The 22160-nt window shown below is 32.7% G+C and overlaps 4 protein-coding genes across 5 annotated transcripts; all 4 read left to right on the forward strand.

Moving 5' to 3' along the window:
• The first annotated feature begins 3694 nt into the window (after window positions 1-3694).
• LOC123890971 lies at window positions 3695-6235 on the forward strand. 2 transcript variants are annotated; one of them, XM_045940738.1, is made up of 3 exons: window positions 3695-3834; window positions 4525-5752; window positions 5846-6235. In XM_045940738.1, exon 2 carries the CDS (start codon window positions 4581-4583, stop codon window positions 5718-5720), a length of 1140 nt encoding a protein of 379 aa, XP_045796694.1. In that variant the 5' UTR covers window positions 3695-3834; window positions 4525-4580; the 3' UTR covers window positions 5721-5752; window positions 5846-6235. The 2 variants fall into 2 exon arrangements, with proteins under 2 accessions (XP_045796694.1, XP_045796695.1); XM_045940739.1 differs by having other exon boundaries at window positions 4525-5748; window positions 5846-6212.
• A 178-nt stretch (window positions 6236-6413) lies between these two features.
• LOC123889042 (kinesin-like protein Klp68D) lies at window positions 6414-9128 on the forward strand. The gene is made up of 5 exons (XM_045938216.1): window positions 6414-6625; window positions 6739-7281; window positions 7380-7437; window positions 8461-8630; window positions 8693-9128. Exons 1-5 carry the CDS (start codon window positions 6414-6416, stop codon window positions 9126-9128), a joined length of 1419 nt encoding a protein of 472 aa, XP_045794172.1.
• Window positions 9129-13217: 4089 nt separating this feature from the next.
• On the forward strand, window positions 13218-15436 carry LOC123890972. The gene is made up of 2 exons (XM_045940740.1): window positions 13218-13343; window positions 13881-15436. Exon 2 carries the CDS (start codon window positions 13889-13891, stop codon window positions 15104-15106), a length of 1218 nt encoding a protein of 405 aa, XP_045796696.1. The 5' UTR covers window positions 13218-13343; window positions 13881-13888; the 3' UTR covers window positions 15107-15436.
• A 2013-nt stretch (window positions 15437-17449) lies between these two features.
• Window positions 17450-20762, forward strand: LOC123889044 (diphthine methyltransferase-like). The gene is given in 8 exon segments (XM_045938218.1): window positions 17450-17557; window positions 17683-17693; window positions 18577-18668; window positions 18775-18794; window positions 18855-18966; window positions 19057-19161; window positions 19945-20012; window positions 20014-20762. Coding segments are annotated over 8 exon segments (1083 nt in total). The 3' UTR covers window positions 20581-20762.
• Window positions 20763-22160: the final 1398 nt, after the last annotated feature.

The following is a 22160-nucleotide window of genomic DNA, read 5'->3' on the forward strand; positions in this document are numbered from 1 at the left end:
AGGAATTTTATCACCGCCTTTGTGCTCCTTTTGCCTATCTGATACCATCCAAAAAATTAAAATTTAATTTGCCTTTTCCTTTTTTATTTGTACAAATTTAATTTAGCCTTTCTAGATCTGAGAATGATGATAGATTAGATACCTCAACTTTGTGATTGTGAGAGTTGAAGTGAATAATTCGATCCAAAAATCTTTATATATATGGATGACAAAAATATTCGTACTCGCAGATATTTGCAGATAAAATCTGCCACGGGTATGGAGCGGATAGTTTAATGGATATTCATGAATAAAATAAATAGATATTTCGATTATCCGTATTTAATGGATACCGATGCAGATTTAATACTATCCATACCTTTTTTCAAAAAAATACTATCCATACCGACACATATTCATACCCGCTAATAAATTAGTAAAATTACTTAAATATCCCTAATTAAATATAAGCTATAATATTTTTATCTTATAAAAAAATAGTCTTCTCATATTTTTATGTTTTCTTTTCATATTCAATAGAGAAAACTTTCCATGTTATTTTTTCATCTAGATAGATTAAAAAATATAAAATGGAAAATAGGTTAGCCATGGTTAAAACTGTGGCAAACTATATATTTAGACACAGTTGCTTTGATCGTGGCTAATAGGTGAATTTTTTTATAGTATCTTTTGAAGTAAAACTTTTCATCACTTTCTTACAACTTTTAATTTACAATAAAAAAAATTATAATTTTCCATTTCATCCATAGATATCTGTACATATCCGCAGATATCACAAAATCCATGGATTATCCGATTGGCGGATACCCGCAAGGAAATGAAGCGGACATGGATATGAATATCATATTTAATCAATGGGGTGGGCACATATATTATACTATACACCTTCATGGATTTATATAACTCTATATATAAATGTCAACTCACACAAACACAAACACAGACGGATGGTTGACAAAGATAGAGTAGGAAGAAACGAGGAAGCATCATACTCACACTGAAGTGCATTAATATGACACGTTAATTATAATCTCACAAGTTGTTGCATAGTATTTTCCATAAAAATTCCCAGAAATTTAATCAATAAAATATTGTACTTCTAGATACCTTAACGTAGTAAATATCTTTGAATTTTTCACATATCACTTGTACACCACACGTACCAGTGTTACAAGGTACCCAAAAAATAAATAGACAGTTTTTTTATTTCAACAAAAAAAAAAAAATATAAAATTGGTAGTTTACACTTTAAAGAAAACATGGATAAGTGGTAGTATTGTTCTTGGTTTTCGTTGAATAGTGATTCGTGGAAACAAGCATTTTCCATTATGGAGGAACTATAATTAGGTTGATGGTAGTTTAAATTAAGAGCTAATTATTTAGTGGTCGCGTGTATTACGACTAAATATGTAGAAAACAAAATCATGAGTTGTATGTTTTGTTTTCACTCTTATTTATTCCAGGTTAAGGAAGATGTCTCTCCCTTTGACCATCATTTCATTATTTTCCTGGTCGAACCCCCACGTATTAGGTCTGGATTTCAATTTCCTCCCTACTGCCTAAAACAGATAGAAGGAAGAGGGAGAAATATGGAAGGGATCCAAAAAAAAAAAATTATAGCTATAAAAATATAGTTTTGATTGCTCATCGTAGTTTTGTTCCTTTTCTTTATCTTTTTTCAAATTCCATTTTTTTGGTTTATATTTTTCTTTTTGATTATGGATAGATACCTAGGAGGTTCAAGAACGAAGGATATGAAAACATGATTTTCTTTCTGACTACATTGATCGATTACGTGACCCAAATTACCTCTAACTAGACCTAGAAATATTTTGATCATTAAAAATAGAATTAGATTGAAAAACTCTGCAATATATATATATATATATATATAGAGAGAGAGAGAGGATGTATCATATGAGAATGACAAAGTTATATGAGAATGATGAGAATGAATAGGAGTCATTGGATTAAAAATGAAGGGCTTAGATTAAAATATGACTTAAATGACTCATTGTATGTAATCCAATCCTCCTTTCTCCATAGCAAAACACATATAACAGTTCCTCTTTCTCCTTTGTCGCCATCTCTCACCGGCAACCATCTCACTCCCGGCGACCCATCTCTCTCCGGCGGCCGTCTCTCACTGTCTCCGCAAGATGTGCATATTCTCCTGTTCCTCTTTCGATTTCTCTGCCAAAAATCCCCTTTTTTATGTGTTTCTATTTCAATAGTTCTAGATCTTAAAAAAAAAAGTTTTGGACAAATCTACATGATTATGGCAATGGATGGAAGATGTACAAAATGATTTCTTCTTCCACGTATTCCATTCTTCTTTTATTTTTCTTTCTTTTTTTCAATTTAAAATTTTCTGGATCTAGGGATTCTTTGATTATAATTGATGAGGGTGGTGTAAAATTGATATGAAAGATTATGTGAATGGAATTAGTTTTTTATGTGAATTATATTGAAATTGCAACCCATATAATGAAGAAGAAGCGTGGGAGAGAGAGCAGGTATGAGAATGTAGCGAGAGAGAGAGAGAGAGAGAGAGAGAGAGAGAGAGAAATTTGGCGGCCGGAAACAAGACGAACGCTGGAGATAGAGCAAGAAAAACGTCCGTCGGAATTGAGAAGAAGAAGGTGGCGACTGGAAAGCAGACGCCGGCCAGAAAGGAGAAGGAACGGGAGGGACAATGGGAAGAAGAAGAAGAAGAAACACGCTACTAGAAGAAGATGAAAGGGAAAATGAGTATAAAAGAAATAGTAATAGAGTAAGAGAGGCACATAATGAGGTTTTTTAATCTTACCCATTCATTTTTGATCCAATGACTATTATTTCATTCTCATATTCTCATATATCTTTATCATTATCATAATATACATCCTATATATATATATATATATATATATATATATATATATATATATATATATATATATATATATATATATATATATATATATATATTACTAATTTGAACAAGTTGAATTAATTCATCATCATATGTAACTCATTATAGATTATACACAAGAATTAAAACATGCATTACCAGACTGAGAACATCTCCTATAAGAGTATTTAAGAGAGTTTCATAGGCTAATGATCCATACAAGTATATGTTGCATAAATAATTAAATATTACATGACATTGTAAGAAATACTTATTAATATTAGAGTCAGGATTCGTTGACACTAATTTGACACGCCGCACACTCGTTTTCTGCCTAAATGAACAACAATGGAAGTACAGTATGTGTCTTCTAACCGATCCCCACCTAATCACCTCCTTAGTCCCCTATTCATACCAAGCAATATAGCAACCGAAAATTGGCTGCCAATTCTATTCATTTTACGGATCCCAATTCTATTCTCGTCACCATGGCCACCCATGAAAATTAAATCAACTCGTTGAATTTAATAGTTAAATCATTTGCTAGTAATAATGCAAATTGTAATTGTTTCTCCAATTTGATTGCTAAATTGATTGCACACCCTTTGTTAGAGAAATGGTGTGCAATTATTAAAGACTCTCACTTTTTCTATTAATTTTTTTTTAATAAAGACACAAAATAACTCTAAATTAGTTAAAGTGTGAAAAAATAAAAAAGAGGCAAATTGAGAACTTGATAGTATTTTCTTTTCTTATATAATAGATATACATCGTTAAAAAAAAATAAAAAATCTTTTACGATTGTCTTTGTATAAAAACCCTGAAACAAACATCATCGTATTACTAGCAGATGCAGCCGGTGCCGCTTGACACCTGTTGGAGTCGCCGGAAAACGAAATCGTCGGAAGCTAGAAGCAGTGAGAAAGTCGAATCGAGTCCAGGTTTTCCTTTATTTTTCTGTTTATATTATAGTTTATAAACTCAATTTGCCTATTAAGTTTTGGAGATCCAGATGAACATGCTGCTTTTCTTTACTTGAAGGTTTCTTCCTATCCTTATCACCATCGGAAAATAAATAAAGGGTTTTTCAGTGTGTTTTGGATTTGGTTTCTGATGTTTATAATGCTATTTGCGAAAAACTAAGAAATCAAAGTCCTATCTTGGAAGTGGTGGTTGAGTCAAACAAAGGTAGACCACCCCATGCGATTCTTGGCTTCTGGTGGACTAGGATTCTCTTTATTTTTGGTTTGGCTATGGCTTTTTGGCCTGGCTGTTTATTGTTGTTTTGGCAGTAGACTTTGGTTTGTTTACCAGGTCTTTTATTTGTGTTTTTGTCCTCTGTAACCTTTAGTGTTTCAGCACTCCTTGTGCTGGAATACTATTCTGTTTATATAATATAATTTAGCCTTTTCAAAAAAAAAAAAAAAAAAAAATACATCGGTTGATTAATAGGGTAATTTGGAAAACTTTTGTTCTACCCTTTTTGATTTGAAACCAGTTATGAGACTAGACAAATTAGTTAGCAAGGGACAGGAGTTTTTGTCCCTCGCTGAACCACAGTGCAACTTTTTGTCCACAATACAACTATAAAAAATACCAAATTTATTTTCGAATACAAAAATATTATGCAGGTAATCGAAGATAACTTTTTTCTGGTGGTGGAGAGTGATCAACGAGGATCTTAGCAATGAGGAGGATGGCGGTAAACTGGGCTAACTTAGAAGATTTTCCTCTTAGTTTGGTTCTTGACAAGTTGGAAGAACACATAGATCATGTTAGGTTTGGTGCAGTCTGCAAGAATTGGCTATCAATTGCAAAACTCAGCCATCAAAACCATCAATTTAGGGTTAATATACCACCCATGGTCATGATTGTCGGAAATGAATCCTTTAACTCCAAGAGGATATCCTTGCATAGCATTCTAAGTCAAAAACACTACTCCATTCAATTTCCATCCATCAAATTTCAAGTCACTTGTGCTGCTTCATTTGGTTGGCTTTCGTTTGTCCACGATAACGGTGACATAACTCTACTCAATCCTTTTAAGTATACTAGTATACCTCCCATTAGTCTGCCACCTCTCGGTTCGTCCTCTTCCAAATCTCTCTGCATGGTTACCTTGTCTGCTGACCCCATTACAAGCCCAAATGATTATGACATTGCAGCAATTTATGACCTTGATCATCTTGCTTTGAAAAGAGCGAACCAACCATTTTGGATTCCTATACTTAACAACCCAACTCCAAGACGATTTTCTTTCACAGATGTTGTATTTCATAAAGGCCTGATAGTTGCTGCAGACCTCGGACACAGAATTGTATCCTTCAAGCTCAACAATCTTCCTCCCGATGACTTAAATGACCCTAATTTTACTTACTATGAGAAGTTAGCTACTACCGAATATTATAATCATATTCCATCCCAAGATTATTGTGGATTTGTTTATTTGGTGAAATCATTGCACGGAGACTTATGGTTGGTGAGAAGAAATTTTGAAATCATCCTGAATAAGCTTTCATATACAATTGATGTTTACGAATTGGAACTGGACGTCCAGAATGGAAAACTTGTACAAATTAACAAACTTGACAGTTTGGGAGACAACATTTTATTTATCGGATTCTGTGGTGATTCGTTTTCTGTGCCCACTTCTTGTCTCCCCAACTGCAAAAAGGATTCAATTTTTTTTCTTTGTGGCAATTTTATGGAAGATTTTGGGATGGGGATTTATAATGTCGAGGATGGAAGTTGTCAGAGACTATCTTTACCACTTTCCTCCGAGCTGATGCAATATTCTTGGATTGTACCACAATTTCAGTGGGATTGATTGATTGACTGATCAGTTCATCTTTGAGTTAGGTATTTTAATTGATGATCCATTCAATTGTATTCTATCTTTTTATGCTTGCGAAGTTTGGTTTCATCACCTGTTTGCTCTTTCCCTGTGTACAGGCCATTCTTATCTGATTGTTAACGTAATGCTGCTTACCAAGCATCTGCGATGAAGTTGGAATCTCATCCAAGTTTCACATGATGGTTTAATATTTATATTTATATTTATATTTATATTTATATTTATAGCAATAACAATGGTCTTTGAAAGACTACCTTCTGGTATTTATCTTTTGAGAATTGTGCTCACATTGCTGTGCTGTCTTTCTTGTTGCCTTGTCTTCCATGTATTTGGGAAGAGTTTCCATTTGTACTTTTAATACTTTGTTGTGTATGATTTGTTCTGATTTGATTTGGCACTTATCATTATCATTATGGAAAAATATTTGCTTGGTCACAAATATTTGAACACTCAATTAACAATACATACAATTTAATTATTCCTCGTCATTATATTATACACTCCCACTACCATTTTCAAGTACATTTGTTTCACAAGGGTAATCTATTCATTTAAATATGATATACAATCATACACATGACAGACTATATAAGATGATTAAGAATATAATTATTATACATTTTATAAAAATTAGTAATAATAACAAAGTATTCATTTAAAGAGATTATGAGAAATGTGGTTCTTGTCATTCAACAAGAAAAATCATTCTGTGCAAGCCAAAAACAATGTTCAAAGCAGAGATATATTGGTTTCAAATGGAAAGAAGAAATATATGAAGCAGAAAGAACAGAATGTGACAAAGTCAAACCAGCTCACAAGGAGCCAGCAACCGAACATTACCGCAGAAAACGAGTGCATACCGTAATGGCAATGTGCTGGTACATAATTAGAAGCAAAATGACATGACTTCCAAAGGTAAATAAGCTTTGAAAACAGATTTCAGTAAGCCGACAACACGAGTTTCATCTTCAGAAAGTTCTAATGGAATCAGGAAGGCAACGAACAAGGGTGCTACAAATGTCATTGTTCAGCCTAAAAGGTCAAGTTATAGGGCAACTGATAACCGAAATGAGTTCCCCGCCATCCAAAGCACACCGTATTTCCCGAAAGAAAAGTATAACAGTAGAGGTGCTCATGAGGTAAGAAGCCCCGATCTTGCAAGAAATGGTTCCGAAAGCAAGTCCATAAAATCCAATTTTACAACTGATGGAAGTATTGATCAGAATGCTTTTAACATGAATGAAAGTAATGATGTTGTTTCATTTACATTTCCATCTCCTTTGAGAAGCATGCCTGAGTCTCTTGGACATAGTGATAATCTTCATCCCAAAAGATTATCAATATCTCTGACGCATATGATAGATAGTGATGCATTGAGTGTTCTGTTGGAGCAAAAGCTACAAGAATTGACATCGAGACTTAACTTACCTCAGTGTACCCTAGCCTCGGATGAGCCTTATACTGGTTTGAGATCTAGTTCTCAAGACAAAGCATTCAGTATGGTAAACACCACATTCCGTATGGTAAGCATTCAGTGCAATTTACAGTCAAAAGCATATGTTTATGGTTTTCTTGCAGCGGAAGTATTCTCTGATATGCAACCTTTGGTTTGGTCTGTTCTGTTCTTGATAGTTACAATGTTTGTATTTTTGCATATGGCCAAGCAGAATCAGGAAAAACGTACACTGTGGTAAGGGTTTGAGATAAGAATTGTTGTGTTATATAACAATTGATGGTAATTAGTCACATTAAAAATAACTCCTAATGATAATGGGTTATGTCAATCTACATAATAGATTAATTAAGTAATCAACCACCTTGTTAAGATGATTTCTCTCCAGACCCCCCGCCTTTCTTTTATACCCCCAAAAATTTCATTTTGCCCCTTGCGGTTTGAAATTTTTTTGCCAACAAACTTCGGTTTTTACGAACCGAAGTTTTTAAACATGGAAAAAAAATCCGGTTTATAAAAACCGAAATAACATAAATTTACCCCCTAAAAAGCAGAAATATTTATGTGAAAATTCGTGTAGAGCTACCTGTGGTAAATTTAGCATATCTCTCTGAATATAAGTCGTATGCTAATGATTTTTAATCTAGTGTAAAGAAGACAAAAGTTACTACAAGATTGACACCAGAATTGTTAAATTTCATTAAATATAGTTTGAGAAAATCTACCTACAAATTTGAGAAAAGTTTCTGCAAAATGTTGTAGAGATACCTGTGGTAAATTTATCGTAGCTCTCTAAATATAAGTCGTATATGCTAATGATTTTTAATCTAGCGTAAAGAAGACAAAATTTACTACAAGATTGACACCAGAATTGTTAAATTTCATTAAGTAGAAAATCTACCTACAAGTTTGAGAAAAGTTTATGCAAACTGAACCAATTGGATAGTTAACCCTCAAACCAAAAATTATATTTGTATTCTTGACACCTTAAAGCTTTTCAACGAGTGGTCGTTTACTCAAATCAGACATCATTTAGTATTTCAAATAAATTGTGGAAGTTGGGGGTCTCATGCAGAAAATCTGGAAAAAAAATTGGAACACAATATTTCGGTTTATATTAACCAAAATTTTTTAGCATGACAAAAAAAATTGGTTCGTATAAATCGCAGTACCCCCAAGGGCAAAAACTGAAATTCAGGGGTAGAAAAGAAATGCGAGAATCTTAATAAGTCGATTAATACTTGATATGTGTTGATGCAGGCAGGACCAGACAATCTTGATGACGACACCATAGGTGTGAACTACCGTGCATTGCAAGATCTCTTCTTTCTCTCAGATCAGAGGAAAGACACCATTAACTATGTAATCTCAGTTCAGATGCTTGAGATTTACAATGAGCAAGTCAGAGACCTACTAGCTCAAGAGAGAGGGTTCTAATAAAAGATATCCTTTTCTAATCTATCTATACAATAATATTAAGTTTATTGCTAAGTATTAATTTTCCTTTGCTAACACACATTGACCTTTCTTGTAACTGTTGGTACGTATATAATTGCAGTTGCTTGACAGTTCATGTTAGTGGAAAGAACTTGGTATCAGGAGGCATTATTCGAGGTAGCATGCATCTTGTTGATCTTGCAGGAAGTGAGAGAGCCGATAAAACTGAGGCCACGGGAGTTAGAATTAAAGAGGCTCAACATATCAACAAGTCACTTTCTGCCTTAGGGGATGTAATCGCTTCCCTTGCGCGGAAGAATGCACATTTTCCATACTGGAACACCAAACTTACTCAGCTACTTCAGGATGCACTTGGTATGATTTTCCAACGTAATCGTATGCATTGTCGCCTCCCATACAACAACGTAGCTCGTAAGATTTTATGTGATTTAAAATATTTTTATAAAAGATTTTTTCATTCAGATTCTTAACACGTGATTATAATGGATTTTTAAGATTTTAAAAAATTAATGAATTTCAAACAAAAAATAAAGAAGTTACAAAAGTGATTTGTTTTTTTAATACTGCTCACTGCACTTTTGTTCCTTTTCTTTAAATTTCTTCAATTTCTATTTTATTTGGTTTATATTTTTCTTTTGGGTCATGCTAAACAGTGTCTTTGGGGAACTTGTTAAACATACCAAAAAAGAAAATAAAAAATAAAATAAATATTGAAAGATAACTTTTTATACTTTTGAGGTATTGAATGCACACATTTCGAGACAGAATTTCTATTTTTAAATGCTTAACCAGTGCTCGGGGGTACTGTTTAGCATTTTCCTTTTCTTTTTTATTATGGAAACATAGGAGGTTCAAGAACAATGGATACGAAAACATGATTTTCTTTCTCCCAAATTACATCGATGGATCTGGTTGAAGTGATAATTCCAGTAATGTTTTGTTCACGGTGACTAAAGGAAGAATAAACAATCCAAAAGAAAAACACATGTCCAATTATTTTGAGATTTAAGGAATTATTTGTATTCCCTAAATTGAATCCCCGACCGAGATTGAAATTTAACCCTAAATTTTGATTTCGCGTCTTCGGGCATGTGTAGTGAACTTTTTCGCATTTTGGAGCTTGATTTTGAAATTTTTTTTTTTGTGGTGGTGTCTAGAAAGATAATTGATCCAAACCGAACAATGCCAACACTTCAAATTGCAAGCTTGGTGAGAGGAGCTCTAGTTTGTACAAAAGTACATCATCATTCAAGGGTTCAAGTTCAAGAGATTATGAGAAATGTGGTTCTTGTCATTCAACAAGTAAAGGAAAATCATTCGGTGCAAGCTAAAAATACATTGGTTTTAAATGGAAAAAAGAAATATATGAAGCAGAAAGAACAGAATGAGACAAAGTCAAACCAGCTAACAAAGATTATCAATTTCAAACTCTCATCTCTCTATACTCCAAAGCAACAAACTTCACTTGATGAGCTCCATTTTCCTTCCAAATAAGAAACTCATGGATGTTGAGATCTGAATTCCTCCCTCCCACAAGGCATATGTTCATTAATTTCTCCTTTTTTTTTTTTTTTTCAGAATTCTCATTCAAAAAAATAAAATAAAAACTCCTCCCTTTTTCTTCTCTATGCAAACTCGCCTCTCTCACCACCTCCGGGATGTTCGCCAGCGACCACCGTGTCGCGAGTAGGGATGACAGGTAAGCCTGAATCCGCCGGGCCCACCCGAACCCGAGTCAACAGGCAAAATATCCGAGTTGATTGAGTTTGAATTTGTGTTCGGGTTTGGGATCACTCAAACCTGCATCCGAAGCCACACCCGGTTAAATTATAAATTACCTAATTACGCCAAGTGTACTTTTATGAATTTTCTGATGTGTTGTACAAGATTTTATTTACAATTTTACTTTTTTTGTTGCAAAAAAATATTGAATATGGAATCTTGTCATGAATAGGGAAAAGACCAATGAATTCGGGCCGGGTTTAGGCAGATAATTAAAATTGCGTGTTCTTGCTGCATGTTCGGGGTTGGGTGGAAAAACTCAACCTAACGGGTGTGGGTTTTGTTTTGCCACCCAAACAACCTTTGGGTTCGGGTGGTGTTTCAAGTGCGGGTTTAGGAAGTGTAAAACCCGCACCCAACCTGCAATTTTATGTTTGCAAATGTTAAATATGGAATTTTACCCCCTGTTTTGAATACGGTAATTAATCTTTCTTTGTAACTCCAAATTTAGTGGGGTTTGATTCTATGGAAAGCTAACTCGATTACGGTCGTTTCGGTATCAGTTTTGTGAATTATTGATCCAAATTGAGTTATGTGCGAAGCTTTGAACTTGAGGCTCAGAAGCAGATTTTGTGCAGAATTTTGGTGGGGGCAAAATCCAACAAATTATAAAACAGGGGGGTAAAATTCCGCATTTTAAAATAGGGGGTAAAATTCCGCATTTTTCAAAACATGGGGTTAAAACTGCATTTAAGCCAAGATAATAATATTATTTTGAAACTTGTAAAATCAACATCTTAAGAGTTTAAATTTTTGTTTTTTCAATGCAATTAAATATACACTTACTCTCTTGATATAATTTACCCAGTACATCGCACGGGCATAAATACTAGTTTTAACAATATTTTATAATAAAATTTTAAATAAAATTTTTAACTACAAATTTAAATGTAAAATAAAAACCAATTGATTTGTGTGAACTTAACTAGGTTGGCAAGAACATTGCACAATATATGCAGAGGCCGTAGTTCGAACTCCAGACACATAATTTATTCAACTTTAAGATGAATTTTCTAACCATGACTAAAGTTGCCAAAAACAAAAAATCAATTGAGTTTGAAAAACGGGCCGCCGTTCTTTCCGAACTAAAATCGAAAAGACCCAAATAATATATTATTAGTATAAAATAGATTATCAAATTGCTCCTACTATAATACTAAGGTACAGTTGACCTGACTTTTTTATGATTTTTTTTTTAGTTTTAAGGAGAAACTTGGCTAAACACAAAATTGAAAAAGAATTATGCTTGTTATCACGAAATTGCAATTCACGAAAACCAAGAATAACACACAACCACCCCTGTTTTCTGTAAAACACCAAATTATATACTTTTTTATTTAAATTTAAAAAACAAACAAATTGTGAAGGTTTTGCACTGTTCGTGGAATTCGCCAAATTAAGCGTCGTGATGAATAGCATCGCTGATTGAAAAAACTCTACATAAAATTAAGAACTTATTTTTAATGAAAAAAAAAATGTATATGGAGTTAAAAAAAGTCAAAAATATCTAGATGACATGCGGTTCCTTTTTTCCTGGTTCCCCTTAGATACCCGGTTACAACAATCCAATATTATTTTGGCTTAAATGCATTTTTGGTCCCCTTATTTTAAAAAACATGAGGTTTTGGTCCCCTATTTAAAAAAGCAGTTTTTTAGTCCCCCTATTTTTAATTTTTTTTGAGTTTTGATCCCCCATCTCATTTTGGGGTTAATTTTGTTGATGTGGTCTTGTAACTAATGAAGTCACAACATTCATGTGGACAAATTTAGTATCTACGTCATTATTATATATTTTTAAATTCAATAAAATTTTATTTATAAAATATTTTAATTATTATAATTATATATTCAACTAAAATAATAATTTTTAAATCTTATAAAATATGAAATCCTAATTATCAAACCTTCAACTACTAGAATTTTATTCACCGTCAGAGAAAATCATTTCTTATGGATTTCACCAATCCTATGGTTTCCGTTCAAACTCAACAATTTCTGAATTTTTAAAAACGAAAAGAAATCAGAGATGATTTTGTGTTTCAATAGAAATTACTCATACTCTTTTTAAAAAATACTATAATTTTAGTAATTAAAATATTTTATAAAATAAGTTTTATTGAATTAAAAATAAATAATGACAGGATATTAATTTTGTCCACGTGGACGCTGATATGCATTAGTGGCAATGCCACATCAATAAAATTAGACTTAAAATGGGATGAGATCAAAACTAAAAAATAAAATAAAATTGGAGGACTAAAAAGTTGGTTTTTAAAATAGGGGGACCAAAACTTCATTTTTTTGAAAATAGGGCGATCAAAAATGTATTTAAGCCTATTATTTTAATGTTTTTTTGAAAATCCCAACGTAACTCATCTTTTTCATTTCATGGTAGTATTAGTTTTTCTTTCTTAGAAATATTTGATGGATATTATTACTATTATGTTATTAAAAAAACCTTATTCACAATTACTAGTATAAAATAAATAAAATGGTAATATTTAAATGGTAGTATAAAATTCACAAAAAAAATAAATTGATAAATTATATCCTTTTATATACACCAGCTATTACCTATTGTACTACACTTCGTTTTTTCATCTATACTCAACCTCATTTTAATGATTTTATCCCAAAATATTTTCACTTATATTATGTATAATAATTTGTCACAATTTTTTATTTTTAAAAGCAGCTTTTATGTTAAAAAATATTTGAAATCCTAACAACTTTAACGTTAACTTTAAGCTAAAAGTAAGGTCAAAAATAAAAGTATCATTTCAAACTCTCTTCTCATTCAAACTCTCTTCTCATTCAATCTCTATCACTCATTTCCTATTCAATCTCATTATCGTTCGATAACCTCAACAACGCTCATTCTCAACATCGCTCATTTTCATACTGTGAGTTTCTTATGTTTGGTTTCAATTTTCTGCAATTACTTTTCAGAATTAGTGGGTTTCAAATTAGGGTTTTCTAAAGAATCGACGTTTTGGTAATTATGGGTTTCAATTTTCTGGTTTTGGAAAGAATCAACCTTTGGTTTCAATTTTCTGCAATTAGGGTTTTCTAAAGAATCAACGTTTTGGATATTATGGGTTTCAATTTTCTGGTTTTGGAAAGGATCAACCTTTGGTTTCAATTTTCTGCAATTAGGGTTTTCTAAAGAATCAACGTTTTGGATATTATGGGTTTCAATTTTCTGGTTTTGGAAAGGATCAACCTTTGGTTTCAATTTTCTGCAATTAGGGTTTTCTAAAGAATCAACGTTATGGATATTAGGGTTTTTGAAAATACGGGTTTCAAAACATTATATTATGAATGAAGATATGAAACAGGGTTGGTTATGAATTATGAATTAGATTAATTTGGATTTTATGATTTCTTTAGATTAATTATATATTACTCATGATTTTTATCTTATGTTTTCTTTATATCAGGAAGATAGATGGCTCGAAGGAAGTTACTCGGTTTCCCATCCCTCGAGTATAGTACTAGTAGCTATTCTACATGGACTGGTTCGGTAGAAAATATAGTGGGAATGAGGCGCCTATCTCATCTCTTGTTTTCGAAAACAAATGAGCTTTCTACTATAGATGAAATTGCATCTACAATGATTGGTAGAGCTTTACAGTCTTCAGTGGAGTTTAACATCCCTGGATTGTGGGATGTCAGTTCTGCATATGATGTTTGGACTCTTATTAAAGAATATTTTGCACCGATATGCTATACAGCTGAAATGAAAAGACTCAGTGACTTATCTCAAGGTGATCTCTCGGTAACAGAGTTTGGGAATAGGGTTAAAATCATATCGGCAAATTTAGAAAAATTCCGTCCTTCATGTGCATGTGACAGGACATGCTGCTGTGCTCAGTTTGATGTTTTTTACCAAAAACTAGTTCTGCGTAGTTTCCTGCGAGGGCTGAGTCTTGATTTTGAGGTAAATATCATGTCTATGCAGCCTATGCCGTCTTTAGATCAAGCCATTTCTGCTGTCGTGCAACTTGAAAATGAAACGAGTGATGAGTCAAATAATTCAGGCAATTCGGGTGATTCAGATTCAACTAAGTCTATAGATTCACCTGCAGCTATTGATACTGTGCCACCACCTCAGGGGAATCTTGAGCAGCAGGAGGAGAATGTGCCACCACCTCAGGGGAATTTTGAGCAGCAGGAGAATGTGCCACCACCTCAGGGGAATTATTTTGAGCAGCAGGAGAATGTGGGGAATCTTGAGCAGCAGGAGAATGTTCCACCACCTCAGGGGAATTATTTTGAGCAGCAGGAGAATGTGGGGAATCTTGAGCAGCAGGAGAATGTGCCACCACCTCAGGGTAATGGGCAGGAGAATCATAGTATGCCAGCAGTACCACAAGGAACCGATGCTGGTCAAAATATAAGAAGAAGATTAAAGCCTTGCTACAGAGATTCAGTATACAAAATCTCCAAAGGAGATATAAGGAGGCTTGCTAGGAGGGGGGGCGTCAAAAGGATTCAAGGAAATATATACCCTGACATTCGTGCTTTGTTGAAGATTTTTGTTGAAGACATTGTGGCGAGAAGTTTTAGCTATGCTGACCATGCTCACAGGAAAACAGTCACAACGCGTGATGTGGCACACGCCTTGAAAAGTAAGGGGATGCAGTTCTACGGCTTTGATGGCTAGAAGTACAATGGAGTAGGAAGAAGCGAGGAAGCATCATATTCACACTGCAGTGCATTAAAATGACACATTAAAGCAATTGTTTCACAAAAAATAGTATCTTTGTTTCATAAAATAGTAGTTGTACTTCTAGATACCTTAAAGTAGTATCTTTGTTTCACAAAAAAAAAAATAGTATCTTTGAACTTTTTGCATATCGCCAAAAAATTCCAAATTCCCTTAGGATCTACCTTTGATGACTTGAGAGTGTTGACCACATGGTAAATAGTAGTTTCTTCCTCTTTTTTATTCACTATGTTTTCTGGTTCTATAAATGAAATGTTAATCTGATTGTGAATGAGGAAGCCACAAATAATATGATCTTTGTTTAGTTTTATATTGGATATACTCTTCAATTTTTCTTTTTTACCTTTTGTTTTGATTTCTAGTATTTTTTATTCTGCTTTCTGTTTTGATGTTATTATATTTGCATTTATGGTTCTTTATTACTTTTTGATCAAATTATATGCATATGGTTCATAAATGAAGACTATAGTAGGTGTTGTTTTTTCTCTTGATATGAAATCAATTAGTTGATTGCATGATAGTGTAATGACATAAGTAGTTACAAACTTGATATGGAAGACTTTGAGGTCCGCAAAAGGAATGAGTCACCAACTTAGACACCTTAGATAACAATCTAGAAAAAAAAACCTGTTAGAATGAGTCATTGTTTTATGCCTGTTGTATTAAGAAACATTCATATCATCTCATGTACACCATTTGAAAAATGGAATGAAGGGGTAAAATGTTGAAGAAATTAGTTAATGCTAGCACAAATCTTTAGTCTTTCAAGTTTCAACCACTATTTTTGTGTCTAAGCTCAATTCTCATTCCCCTGATTTTCACTGCATTCAGTTTATATCAGATACTTTTTCCTTTTCTCTCTAACAACTCTGTTATAATCTTTAGATGTATTTATGCAGAGGATTGCCTATGATATTTTCCAAACTTCAAAAGACATTCTTATTAAGTTCTCATTGTTTTTTTTGAAACATATTAAGTTCTCATTTTTTTTTGAAACATATTAAGTTCTCATTATATGCTTTGATGTTGTAGTTTCATGGTGAGGATATCCAACGGGTGTTGGTATAAAGATTGATTACTATGACCCATTTACAGTTGATTAGGTCTGATCAGTTTTCTCTCTTGCAAAGTTCAAGTGATGCACTCTCTTTCACTCATTAATTCCAATTAATATTTGCATAAAGATCTCTACACAATTTAAAGAAATGACATCTGGAATATAATCTTATTAATTTATAGGATATGCCCCTGTTGTGTTGATAAAAATCCATTTTTTTTCCTTTCTTTTATCCACTATGATGGACTTGCAAACTTGAAGGGCATTATAAATCTGAATATATTTGAGGTTGTAGGGGAACTCAAAATCAAAGAGCACATAATCAGGTTAGTGCTCTCATTTGAACTTTATGTGTGGATTTCATTGTTGTGATTCTACATGTTTTTTTTTTCTTTTTTTTTTTTCCAGTTTAATTATGCTTAAAAGACCATTACCTCTATTGAGTACCATTACTTTACCTTTTTTTATATCTCATTCTTTATTCTTTTTCATATTTTTTATTTTACGGGACTTTCGGAACATATTTTTTCTGCAGTGATGTTGCTATTCAACCAACAACCATGTTTAAAAAAAGGGCAATAACCATTCGGACCATGGATTCAAATTGCGGTCCACATCCGCAATTGTGCCGCAATATTGCTGATGGTAGCCTTTACAACTGCATTGCAATGCAATTGCAGTGTTATTTTCAATCCCGTGTGCGGCCACATCAAGAACTGCCTCAGACGATTTCAACTATATTTGTTCAAATTTTCTCACAAAAATTCAAATTTTAGTACTCAAATCTCAATTGACTTTAGATCTAATGAAAAAATTTACATTTAACGGTTTCTCAACTGTGTATTTCAAGCACCTTTCAATTAGTATTTACGAAGTAACCTAAAACTTTGCTATATGTGGTGAGAAAATAGTGTAGTGTTGCAGTGGTGCTACTTACCACCATATCACAACAACGGCAATGACCACAATTGTAACTACCGCATCCGCAACTTCAATTTAAAACCATAATTCCAATTATATAGTATTTTCATTGAATATGTATGTAAATTTGTTATGTCAAGTGTATTTATCTTTAGTTTGAATAATCATTCTTCTTATATATAGTAGTACTATTTTATAACTGATCAATATTTTTAGACCAGAGAAGAAAATATAATCTTGCAGCGATTAATCATCGATCATGTAGTATTATATAGTTGTGTTTTGAAAATTGTCGAGGAACAATGTCTGGTTATTATCCTTGTGAACATGTTAAGAATTTGTTGGTTGTATTGCATGTGTTTTGTTATCAGAGAGATTCAATTGTGAGAGATGCAAAGCCCCCAAATTCTGTATCCTAAGACATAGGTTTTGTGTTCAAAAGGCTGTTTTTGTTTTAATTTTTTCAATTTTTCAATTTTATATTTTGTATTCTGATTTATTTCTTTCTATATCATGGATTCCGTTGTTGTTTCAGGAAGTTATATAGTAAGTTAGACATAAGAGATTTGGAGAAGTTAGAATTAAGGTTTTATATTCTTTGGATGAGTTAGTTGGGCTTTTTATAATATCATTCTTGGATTTGAACTGAAATTGCAGTGTAGATTCATTTGCAATTGCTTTATTTGTAGATTAATTTTCGTATGGTTTTCAAACTTTGATCCATGTGTTATGTTACTGTTTACTTCATCTTTGTTTCTCTGTTTGATTTCCAACAGCTCTAATATGGATTCTGACACTCCAACATCAGGTGAAGGTATCTTATTCACTTCCCCTTTCAGATCTCAATTATTCACTTATTTTTGTTTGATTTTGGTTTCAAGTACTATTTTCTGTGTGAAATTGGAGAATGTTTAATTGATTTTGCTTTTTATGGACATTATTAGTTTATACTCATTTTTTTTCCTGGTAACTCGGATGTAGTAGGTTTCATTAAAATTGTATTGGCATTGATTTTAATATTTTTTGGTGGTGTTGTTAGTTTGAGCACTTACAAGCTTTAAAGAAGCTCTATGAAGATCCAAATCTTGCTTTCTCAAGTTGGATATACTTGAAGTGAAGAACCATAGATTTATTTTAATTGAGAAGCTCTTATAAAAGTTCATCCAATCTTGGTCTCAGTGATAATAGCAGATTTGGGATATTTGGTATCTTGCACCCCCCATTCTTGTTTTGTTGCATCTTTTCTGCTTCCATATTGCACCAGAATTCAGTGATTTAATCTTAAAGGATGGCCTTTGGCTGTGTAACAGCTTAGATATAATCTACTCATTTCATTTATGTTGTTCCTTAGTAACTTGATGACACAGGATGGTTCCTATGATCTTAAATTTTTGTTGTTTGCTTACTGGAATTTATGATTCTGTGACAGTGAGAAACAGAAGGTACAACCATATCGTCAAAGGATATCAAAATGGTTGGGACAAGTGTCTGAGAGATTGGAGGCACTCAATAGACGAGCAGGTTTGCATCTATTTCAGCAACTTTCTCCTTTTCCCTTTCCATTATGAATTTTCCATGGGGTTCTTATCGTTTTTTCACTTTTTTTATTCCTCTTTTACGGTTTCAGGTAGCTTAGTTGCCAATCAGGTATGCTATGATATCTCTAAGCTGTAGTTTTTCCTTTTCGTCATTTTTGCTTCAACGCAGTCGGTGATTCTTAAAACATATGGTGTTGTTACCATAGTACTTAAATATTTACTGTCTCGTTCGTTTCATTCATTATGGCTAGAGATTTTGTCATCAATCAGTAAACCAGTAGGTATGTAGTATGAATTTGACGAAGACTGGTAGAAACTTCATCTTCAAAACATTTGTCTAATTAGTTGTTTTCCTTGTTTTTTTAAAGTAGTAACCCCATCATCCAAGTCTTGCTCTGTCTCTGAATGCATTAATGATGAAGATGCTGCAGAAGATTTAACATCAAATGGTGCAAATAGGCTATGGAATATGGATAGTGAATTGGGAGATCAATTTGTCTCAATTTGAGCCTGGATAATGGTAGTAATTATAAGAACCTTTCTAGCTCTACCATTAAACTCAACAAAACTGAGTCCTTATTTTGAGTCTGTGTCCAAACATATACCCTACTTTGTTTCCGAAGTATACCTATCAAGGAGTTGTGTTTGAAAATTTGATTTTTGGGGAGGAATTTATCTTTGTCTATAGGGAGAAACAGATGCAAAGTTTCAAAGTTAATTTGTCCTTTTTTTTTGTTAGGCTCTTTCTTTTTAGTGTAGTGTGTACTTTGTTGGGTAATTGTGGGCTGAATATCTTATTTTGCTTGTGACCCCTTCTAATATTATTTGAGATAACTACTAATTTAAAATGTTTTCGAAAAGGATTTTATGTTTGTGTCAGTTAATATATCAAGACTTAAGTGATGTTAAGGTGTTAACTATGTTTCCAAACAAACAACTACTTTTTGCGATCTACTGTTGACAACATTGCTTAGTGCTTACCCTTGATAAATTGGCAGTGGAAAGCACCACTGATCAACAAAAGACATATATATTCAGTAATAGTTAACTACTTCATGGTGAAAGCACCACTGAAGTTAACATTTTCATATTCATTACAAGCTTCAACATTCTTTCCAGTTAAACTTTGAGCATTACCTTCCAAATATCAAAGTTTCTTCTTTGTAGATAAAAGTAGTGACATGTGCCTTGCCATGAAAATATTGCATTCTTTGCTGAGTTACATTGTATTAAAGAATTTGTTATTGATTCAATGGCAGGGACTTACCTAAAAGAGATTACAAGTGAGAAAATCAGTGACTCAATGTGCTTATTCCTCAAAATCAGTGACTTATCCTTCAGCCACATCAACCACTGTAGGGCTTTCTGATGACTCTGTGTCTATTGTTTCTCTTCGTGAATCCAAGCTGGAAGTACAAGAGTGGAAGGCACATAATTTTGAACTTTGGACAACCTCTTTTGATATCCACCAGCTAAATTTGGTATATAATGGCTCTGATGATTGTAGGTTTTGTTGTTGGGATTTGAGGGATAGTCCTTCCAATCTTGTATTTAAGAACTCTAAAGTCCACACAATGGGTGTTACTTGCATTGAAAAGAATCCTCATGACCCAAATCGCTTATTAACCGGAAGCTATGATGAGTTCTTGAGGGTGTGGGATTTAAGATCAATCTCAAAACCTATTAATGAGACTTCAATTAGCTTAGGTGGAGGAGTTTGGAGGGTGAAGCACCATCCCTTCATTCAAGGCCTTGTTTTCTCTGCATGTATGCACAACGGTTTCGTGATTGTTGCTATTAAAGATGACAAAGCTGAAGTGTTGGAAACGTACAAGAAGCATGATTCCCTTGCATATGGAGCAGACTGGCAGAAAGTAGAAGCAAATCATGTTTAACTTTGAGCCCTCAGTTTTGAAATGTATCAATAAATATTTATTTATTCCACCATGGTTGCATTAAACATAAGAATATGACGCTATTTTTTTGCAACTATATAGTATTTCAAACTCACTCATTCATTGGTTGTGTACCCTCTGTGCAACTATTGACAGATTGAGCTTAGCATACTTGATTCGATTGACTCAATTGACATTTTTAAGGTCAATAGATTAGTCCACCCGTGCTTCACATAACAAGATATCTTGAATAATTGATAATATCACGGAAAGTCTCTATCTAAAAATAAAATTTAAAATATTTATAGATATCAAAAATTTCTTTAACTCTTATAAATATATTTTTACCCGTGTTTGGTATGGGTCCGGATACTAGTCTCATAAAAATTCTCAGAAAGTACATTTAATCAGTAAAATAGTAATTGTACTTCTAGATACCTTAAAGTAGTATCTTTGAACTTTTCGCATATCACCAAAAAAATTCCAAATTCAAGATAAGTAGTAGTATTAACTAAACTCGTCTTTATATAACTACTAATTTACTACATATAGAGTGTGTTTAGGGTAATACAAATAAACTAACTTATAAATTATTATACTCGATTTTTTTTATTGTATGTTTTAAATTCCATACACACATGTTCCTATACATTGTTAAAAAAAATAGGTTAGAGTCATATAGATATATATGTAAAAGCATACAAGAGAAGAAATCAAGATTTTTTTAATTCCATAGAACACCTGGGGTCTATAATAGAACACACGTGTTCAATGGAGCTTATTGCTATTTTCGTGCTCAATAATTTACATTACTATTTTAAGGAGGGTGTATTGGATCAAGATTTCATGGGATTTTAAAAGACTTTTTTATGACAAAAAAATCTTGAGGTATTCAATCAAGACTTTTACAAAAGTTAAATAAATCTTGTGGTATTCAATTAAGACAAACATGATTTTTTTTTCAGGGCAATAAAATCCGTTGGTATTCAATTGAGATTTGGTACTACTTTTAAAATGTCTACTGGTATTCAAAAGTCTACCGATTTTGATGGATTCTTCTATGGAATGGATTTTGAAAGACTTTTTAGTTGAAAATACACTTGATAGACTTTTTCAACAATCTCACCAAAAGCCTTGAGACTTTTTTGAAATCTCCAAGACTTTTTATTTTCATCATCACTGTATCAAATTTTTTTTTCTTTATTTTTTCATAGTTCATCATCACTGCACTCCTTCTTCTTTTCTTTGTTCACTTGTTCAAGAATCTCACCAAAAGACTTGAGACTTTTTCAAACTCTCCAAGATTTTTTACTTTCATCATCATTATATCGGTTCTTCTTCTTCTTCTTCTATCAAATATGTTTTTTTGCAAAAAAATATTTTAACAAATTCTACATCTTTTTTACAAACTTTTGATTCAATACAACTTTTTACGGCAAATTTTTTTTCGTTACCTTCATCTGCTTCTTTTCCCATCAATGGTGATAATGGTTTTTATTTGTGATTAGAAACATATACGTGAAAAAAATGTAAGGCTTTTTTTTTGTTTAAAAATTTGGATTCCCAAAAAAATATAATTT

Source organism: Trifolium pratense, linkage group LG6 (assembly GCF_020283565.1).
Source record: "Trifolium pratense cultivar HEN17-A07 linkage group LG6, ARS_RC_1.1, whole genome shotgun sequence".
Classification (NCBI taxonomy): Eukaryota; Viridiplantae; Streptophyta; class Magnoliopsida; order Fabales; family Fabaceae; genus Trifolium; species Trifolium pratense.